The following is a 7,872-nucleotide window of genomic DNA, read 5'->3' as shown; positions in this document are numbered from 1 at the left end:
ATATAAGGAAACAAGTAATGCGAAATCGATACTTTAAAAAGATGATATATGCAAATTTGAAAAAAAGATGTGCAAATAATTTATCTGGAATAGATTAATAGATTAAAATTTTTAAATAAGAATTCAACCATCATTCATTCTTACATTATGATGCGTTTTTCAAAACTTTTCATAACACTGTGAAAAGCACACCAAAATATAGTATATTCCTTCCAAATGATGATGCGAAAGCTACTTGCTTTAACCTATGTTATCGGTTAAGAAATTTTATATATCTGATTTTATAAGTTAGTACATAGTCATTACATCCAACATGGTATAGATGGCGAGAACGGTTTAACAGCTGGTACTGATGCCACATAAATATACACCTCGATAGCGTCAGTGACAACCGAATCGGGTATCCTTAAAGAGCATAATTTATGACTTTTTTTAATTAATATAAATCAGAACGCTTAATAAAAAAAGAGATAAATTACGAAAAGGCTTGGTCGACAACAATGTTTAGTACCAAGTCCTTCGATGTTGTGAGCTTCAATTCGGAATTGTCTACTGCGAGGTGAGTTGTAATTCTAATATTATTGTTGTAAAATTTATATGTGTATATAAATAATCTTTTATTTTAATTAATAACGCATCCATATCATTCTCTACTAGATTGGAAACGTCCGCAAATGTTCAAACAACAGAGATAGTTTATACTGCTGATGAAACGCAAACCACAGAGACAAGAAGTATTGGAGTATGTTTTATTTGAATTCCAAAATTTTTAGAAAATTTTGTTTACGCTTAGCAAGACAAAGTAACTTCTTGAAAAAATATGTAAATTGCAAAACGTCAATAAATTATAACATACACAGTTTTTTTATATTTACATTTTGTATTTAATTCTTATAGGCTCCACTTGATACTTGCAATGTTCTTGGAATAATTTCATTTTTGTTTGTATAAAACAAAAATAAATAATGCAAGCATTGTGTAAGTGCCAAGTAGAATGCAACCATATATTTCTAAAATTAACACTGTATCTAAATAACTATCTTTGTTTTTTTCATATTTTATTTCAACATATTTATTTTATTAATTTCAGATTCAAACAGTAAATGGACAAAAAACAGATGTACAAGTGGATTATGATAAACTGGCAAAGTTTCTGAAAAAAGTCACGCCGGGAATCCTGGAAGCTCTTGATGAAGCTTATGCTACTAATGCTTTTGACGACTATAATCCAAATGTAACCGAAGCATCATCCACTAATATAGAGTTATTAAAAAAAATAAGCATACCGAAGGAACCAGACACTCAGGTACATCTTTTTAATAAAATTATATAATTTGTATACGAGATTAAATGATTAAATGCTTTTTAGATTAAAATAAGTGACTTATCTTGGAGCACCGTTGGCGGAACGTTAGCAGTAGGCCTCAGTCATACTTATCACGAAGCATGGTGCGATCATCTTTCTACAATTCAGTTATACAATCTCACAACTGAAGATAATGTGATAGACGTACCTATTAGAACATTAGAGACGAATGGATGTATTACAACGCTGTGTTATCACCCAACAGAACCCTCTATCCTCGCAGCCGGATTATCTAATTGTAAATTTCTTTGACCCACCGACTCAGCAACATAATTTTTAATTCTTCTGTCAGCAATAAGGATCAAGAAACAGAGCAAATTTTTCATATTCGGATTTTATAAGAATCTGAAAAAATTCTTGTATTCTTATTCTTCAGTAGTCAAGGCTTTAACGAGTTTTATCATCGGAAGTCGGATTTTAATTCACTTATTTTTTTAAACTTATTTTTTTATTTTTTATTTTTTCAACTTATTTTTCACTTATTTTTAATTTAAATTTACCAAAAATGTAGAAAATGTTGATAGTACTTTTTAGGATCTCAATTGTCGGTAGAAGGTTAATTCCAATTAGCAGCAATATTAACAAAATTCACATCTCACTATCGTATATATTTGACAAATATATTTGTTTGTATGATTTCTTAAGGGGATGTATTAATTTGGAATCTCAGGAATGATGATTCCATCGTACCCATGCACGTATGCACGCATGGCGACTGTGTGTCCCAAGTGTGCTGGAGACCAAGATCTGTGAACGACGTGACCCTGTTGTTGAGTTCCAGCAGAGATGGATACATATTGATTCACAAATTGACGGCTAACTTTACAACCGTTCAGTTGCACAAACGGTGTGTACTGCTGGCTACTTAATCGATTATTTCAATTATATGTGCAATCTCGTTTATGCAATCTTGTTTATGCAATCTCTGTTGCATTATAGATTCAAAATAGTCAAGGAACGTAATCCGGTGGAAAATGCTAGGCCACGTAGCGCCGGAGGTAGCGAACGCGCTGCAGAAGCAGGACTGTGTATCACAAGCTTCGATTTTTCACCGAAGCATCCAAATATATTTATCGTTGGAACACTATGCGGTGGAATTTATAAATGTAGCTTGGACAGCATAACTCCTATCGAAGGTTCGCATCTATTAATAACAGGAATAAAAAGTAATACGATTTTTCATTATAAACAAGAGACTTTTATTAATTTCAGGAGATGCCACGCTTATAGATCCTGTAATCGATGAATATGAAAGACATGGAGGTAGCATTACCTGCATTAAGTGCTCACCGTTACGCAATTTGTTTGTCAGCAGCGCCACGGATAAGGAAATCCGTATATACAATCTTGATGAGGTAAATATATCATGCTTTTATAACATGATACACTCCATATATCGTGTTTTAGCCTTGCTAATTACGATTTTAATCCTATAAAAATAAGGAACATTATTTGATATCTTTTAGCTCAATTGAGTTTTTCTGTAATGGAATATAGAGATTAAAAATGAATGATAATCACGTAAATTAAATTGTGTTAGAAAAGAAATTCTGGCATATAAAAAGCATTTACGTAAAAATAAAATTAGAGAAATAGAAAATTTTACAGAATTCTATTTAATTTAATTGTATTTTACAATGACTTGCTATGAATATTATTTTGGAATATACAAGTATTTAAGCAAAACATGAGTCTGCTGTTTTTTCAATGCCTGATATTCACGTAAATATTCGTCATTCTTGGCAAAACGTGACTGTTCTGCGAATAATACTTACTTAGTCAAAAAATTAGAGATAAAAATACCAGAGATAAAATATTTTCTAAAATATCCTAATAATAAGCATAGAAGAGAAAAAAGTGAAATAGTCAAATTTTTATAAAAATGTTTATTATATATTAATTTTAATTTTTTAAATATAACTTTCACATTACATAATTGTGTTACATGAACGTAGCATGTCAGTCATCAAACCATTTCCGTGGACAATACAATTGTGGGATTAACATGGATGATTGGCAATCAAGACATATTCGCAGTTTACGGAGCAGGCGCGTGTGTAAAATTCTACAACGTCACAGATGGTAAACCTGTAACGAATGCGAAAGTTGAGGTGACTGGCAAAGAAAGTATCAGCAGCTTATGTATAAATTCCAAGAGGTAAGATAATTAAGTCTGGATGATTCATCACTCAAACATTTCTCTTTTTTATTAATTTTCTAAATGAAATAAGTACAACAGAGCTCGTTTTCCTGATATGTGTTCTTTTCTATAAAAAAAACAATTTATCTATAATAAAAATTAAAAATATTTGTACAATTATAATCTGCGTGTATCACATCAGTTGAAGGTCAAACAATTTTTTAAATAATCTTATAAGGCACTTATTAAAAATATACATATATACAAGTTATTTATTTAATACAAGAGATTAGTAAAAATTAAGGAAAAAATTATACATTCGAAAGATCATAAATATGTCTTACTTTTATAGAGATATGCTGACTATTGGAGATGTTCGTGCGAATATTGAAATATGGAAATTTCCACGTCACTTGTTTTGAACGTAGTTCTGATTGACGCAATTGCTTGCGCCATTTGCTGAATGGACTGACACATTGCTATGTATGTTTTATATGTTGCACATATGTATGTAAATGTTTATACTGAAATAAATTGGAACATTGAACCTTATATCATAACATACTAAATTTTTCTTTATAGATAAGAAATAATAACTAGTCTTGATTTGATAACATAAAACTATATCATAAATTATTTTAAGATCGACAATATTTACAAATTCAAAGAGTCAAACAAGATTAAAGTTCAATTCGTATTTTTATACAAATTTTATACAAAGGTACAATAAAGAATTTTCACAATTTTTTGCATGATGAAATTTATTATTAAAAAATGGATTTAATGTTAAATTTTGGGTATCTATTAAATATACATATTAAATTCAATTAAAAAATATACTATTATTAAAAACTGTATAGTACCTGTCTCCAATCGATCATAGCAATATCCTGAAAAGGGAATGTATTTTAACAGGAAGAACATTTTATTATTTATTAGATATGTTGAAAATTTGTCCTGAAAAGGACAGTTTGCACGTCTCTTTTCAAAAGGTCAGCTTACATATGGTCTGTTTTCTGTTTCTGCACTCTCTTTCTCGCTTTCGACAAATATCAAATATATACCTATTTCACTTTAAGTTTCAAAAGTATACACTGGTTTGGCCACAGAAAACAGACTTATAGCATCATTTCTTTTTTTTTTTTTGTTTTACGTAGGAGGGGGAAAATCTTCGCAAGACGCCTCGGGATCCGTACCCCGAGGTGTGTGGGATTCGACATATGTGTATCGCCTACCCACTAAAAACCCCCCCCCCCTGTCCAGGCTCATGTGAACGTTCGAATGATAATGAAGGATTATGCGGAAGAATCTTTAAGTAGAATACAACTGGACATACAAGATGGAAGAAACAAAGAAAAAAGCGATTCTCCCTTGAAATATATTGCAAATCTTGAAGATGGCCAAAAGTCACGTGTTAGAATTCTTAAATCGATTAAAAAAATCTTTCTTCTTTTTTAATAAGGGAATGGAAATATATTGAAAAAAATAATTGAAAATTTCTTCTACTCCATTCTGATTATTTCCTTCTTCGCTTCTTACGTGAACGGCAAGATGCTAATTCCGTTCTCCTCTTGAATATGTAGATTCCAAGGATTCTTCGGTTTCTTCTTTTTAAAGCGGCAGCACACATCTATTTACACGGACTCGTCAAGCGAGTCCGCAACTTATCTTCTTCTATTTCTGTCTTATCTCCGATCATCTCATCAGAGATTCTTCTCTGATTTCGCAGTTTGTCTTCCACAGTTCTCTTTTTATTGTATCTCCTTTTCTTTCTTCGTTCAACAATAATATGAATATGTGCGCCTCTCATAATATATAAGCGACTCACATAGACATAGAAATACATGAACTCCGTCCCCGTGTATGTGGCTGTATAATTGCGCTGCGCTGAAATATACTCTGGAAGTCACGGAAACAGAAAGTTCTGTTAAAACTCCCCGGCTTTTCTCTTGCGTAAAGACTCTCCGCTTGGGGTTTTCCCACGACTTGTGATCGAGGAATCGAAAACTCCGCCTGCTTTTTGTTCTCCTGGTTTACCACATCCCCGAAATCGATCGGACACTATTGCACACCAAATCGTTGACTCCTTTCGGTCTTCTCTTCCACTTCTCTCTTAAGCTCTCTTCCTCTTTTTCTCTCTCTCTCCTTCGTTAGTCTCTTGCCCTCGACACTTCTCGCCTCTTTCGTACATTCACGCATGCCCGCTTTCTCTCTCATTGGTTTCATCTGCACTTATAATTTTTTTTTTGGCGCCTTTTCAAAAAGACATTTTCTGGTCCGTTTCTTTTTCTTCTTGGAAATCCTGAGACCCACTACACTCATTCAGACTCAAGATACTGCTCTGCTAACGAACGGAGAGCTTTTTTCATATATACTTGCTGCTCCGCTCTTCGCTCCGTATCTTGATGATCACTCGCACCCGAGAAATTTGCGTTTCCTTAGTCTTCTTCCATTATCGCTCTCTCTTCTCCATAATCGTTGCATTTCTTCTTCTTTGTTGAATCCCTTTAGTTTTGCTTCACAGCTCTTTCTTCGAAAAACTCATCAGTATTAAATGTGCAAAGCAAAGTACGATACAAACAGTTTACGCTCTAACACCTTTCAAATATGACTCTTCTCTCTTTTTTTCTTCTTCTTACAATAATATCGAGCGATTTAAGCGAACAGCTTCCAGGAACTTCCTTCAACTTCACCTTATTCGTTACATTATTTTCCCCGAGCGTCACAGTCTTCGTCCTTGGATTTTCGATCATCCGCATCTTGGTCTCTTGACGATTCTCTTTTGTTTCTGCGGATATAAAGACGAAGAAAAAAAGCTGCGATGATCCTTTGCGTCGAGTTTGTCATCCGTATCCCGATCTTCCGCCTTTCTCTTCTTTCTTGATTACTTCTAATTCTTCTTCGAAATTTCCTCGTCGGACGCGCAAGGATAAGATGATTGTTTCGCGAAAACAATATGGGGATATGCGTCGAAAGGTGGCCGTCGCTGGTCATCTACGTATCATCCATCTCTCCTTCCTCGTCTCTCATGCGATCACAATGATGTCTCTCGCATTTCTTCCTTGAGTCATCCTATCTCAATAACAGATAAGAAATAGCCACTCAGTTTACTTTCTCGACAGAATTGTTTATCCCGCATTTACGACGAATTATCTCGAATTATCTGATGTATTGTTGTTGAGGATAATTTTCCGTTGTTCAAAGATAGCGATTCTTGGTATTATTCCTCTCCTCCGAAGATCTTGGAAATATTATCACAAATGCGAACTTGACATTGGATCTCGTCATTAGATGAATAGACGATCTAGATCTCGTTTCTGCGCGTAACGACGATTCTTCCTCTCTTCTGTTCTTCTTGTGTCTTCTTTCTTCTTCTTGTTCTTGTCCATTCTCGCGGTTTTAATCTCACGTTTGCGAAATCGGCTGTTTATCGACGTTCGGATCTGACGAATCGCTCGAACGGGTCATCAATGTGAACCGCACACAAAAACTCTCGGAAGTCTTCCCTCTTCTCGCGTAGCAAAATAATTCTCTGCCTCTGTGCCTGTTTTCGAGGGTATCCACCCTCCCTCCTACGCGTTTTTATCTGCTTATTTACAATTATTTAAATGTATCGCGTCGTCTATATTACAATCTTCATTATCATCGACCGACGTGCTCCCTCCTTGTAAACAGTTAAATTCTTAATCGTGACATATATATATAATGCCTATTAACGCGCTCCAGTCAGAACCTTAAGTATTAGCTTTTTGTTTTTCTTTTACAATACTACATAATAGATTACAGTCGTTATCATCTATGTCTTATGTATTCTAAAAACCTCGACGGTTAATTGCATCTCGTCGTGCCCGTGACAGTAACCGTCAAAGGGACACGGAGGGAGGAAAAATCATCGCCACTGTCCTCAACGTTGTTATCATCATCACAGAGATCGCGACTCGCTATTCTTACAACTATTATTAACTTCCCCTATTAGATTCGTAGTTCTTTAACTATCGTTCTCTCTTCCATTCATTCTTTCTTACTTTTTCTTTCACGCACATTCTCGACGAAAAAAGAAAAGGAAATCTCGCGCAAGTTTCTCTGGCGATACTCTTGCCAATTCATGCGATCATACTACAACAATGCTAACCGCTGTTCTCCGAGATCGCATCTTTGGATTGTCGTTGCACCTCGATCCTTTAAATTTTCGCAAATACAAAATGAACACAGTCGCACACATACGAGCCGTTTATCTCGAGAACAATCGATTCTTTTAGACGTAAAACATATATCTCAATTTGTTCCCGCGTCTTGTTTGTAATTATATAGCTTATCAAAGTCGCACTCGTGCTCTCAAAAGAAATGACTCGCGTTGATACCGCAC

The 7,872-nt window shown here is 34.4% G+C and overlaps 1 protein-coding gene and 1 long non-coding RNA gene across 2 annotated transcripts; one reads left to right on the top strand and one right to left on the bottom strand.

The window, feature by feature from the left end:
- The first annotated feature begins 213 nt into the window (after positions 1-213).
- Positions 214-3,949, top strand: LOC108693435 (WD repeat-containing protein 34-like). Its single transcript, XM_018202377.1, has 9 exons — positions 214-559; positions 658-742; positions 1,091-1,306; positions 1,370-1,604; positions 2,012-2,213; positions 2,306-2,502; positions 2,579-2,721; positions 3,322-3,524; positions 3,859-3,949. The coding sequence occupies exons 1-9, from the start codon at positions 501-503 to the stop codon at positions 3,926-3,928; spliced, it is 1,410 nt and encodes a 469-aa protein (XP_018057866.1). The 5' UTR covers positions 214-500; the 3' UTR covers positions 3,929-3,949.
- LOC108693438 lies at positions 3,238-7,866 on the bottom strand. Its single transcript, XR_001932022.1, has 3 exons — positions 4,370-7,866; positions 3,851-4,030; positions 3,238-3,454 (listed from the first exon to the last, which is right to left on the bottom strand). It is a non-coding gene; the product is annotated as an uncharacterized LOC108693438 (long non-coding RNA).
- Between the last annotated feature and the right edge of the window lie 6 nt (positions 7,867-7,872).

This window comes from Atta colombica, unplaced genomic scaffold, assembly GCF_001594045.1.
Source record: "Atta colombica isolate Treedump-2 unplaced genomic scaffold, Acol1.0 scaffold9, whole genome shotgun sequence".
Lineage (NCBI taxonomy): Eukaryota > Metazoa > Arthropoda > Insecta > Hymenoptera > Formicidae > Atta > Atta colombica.
This window is presented reverse-complemented; position numbering and strand designations above follow the sequence as displayed.

Coding starts and splice junctions, on each gene's coding strand:
- LOC108693435 (XM_018202377.1), top strand. CDS start 501: ATGTTTAGTACCAAGTCCTTCGATGTTGTGAGCTTCAATTCGGAATTG. Junction 1,307..1,369: donor CGAAGGAACCAGACACTCAG/GTACATCTTTTT, acceptor AATGCTTTTTAG/ATTAAAATAAGTGACTTATC. Junction 3,525..3,858: donor TTATGTATAAATTCCAAGAG/GTAAGATAATTA, acceptor TTACTTTTATAG/AGATATGCTGACTATTGGAG.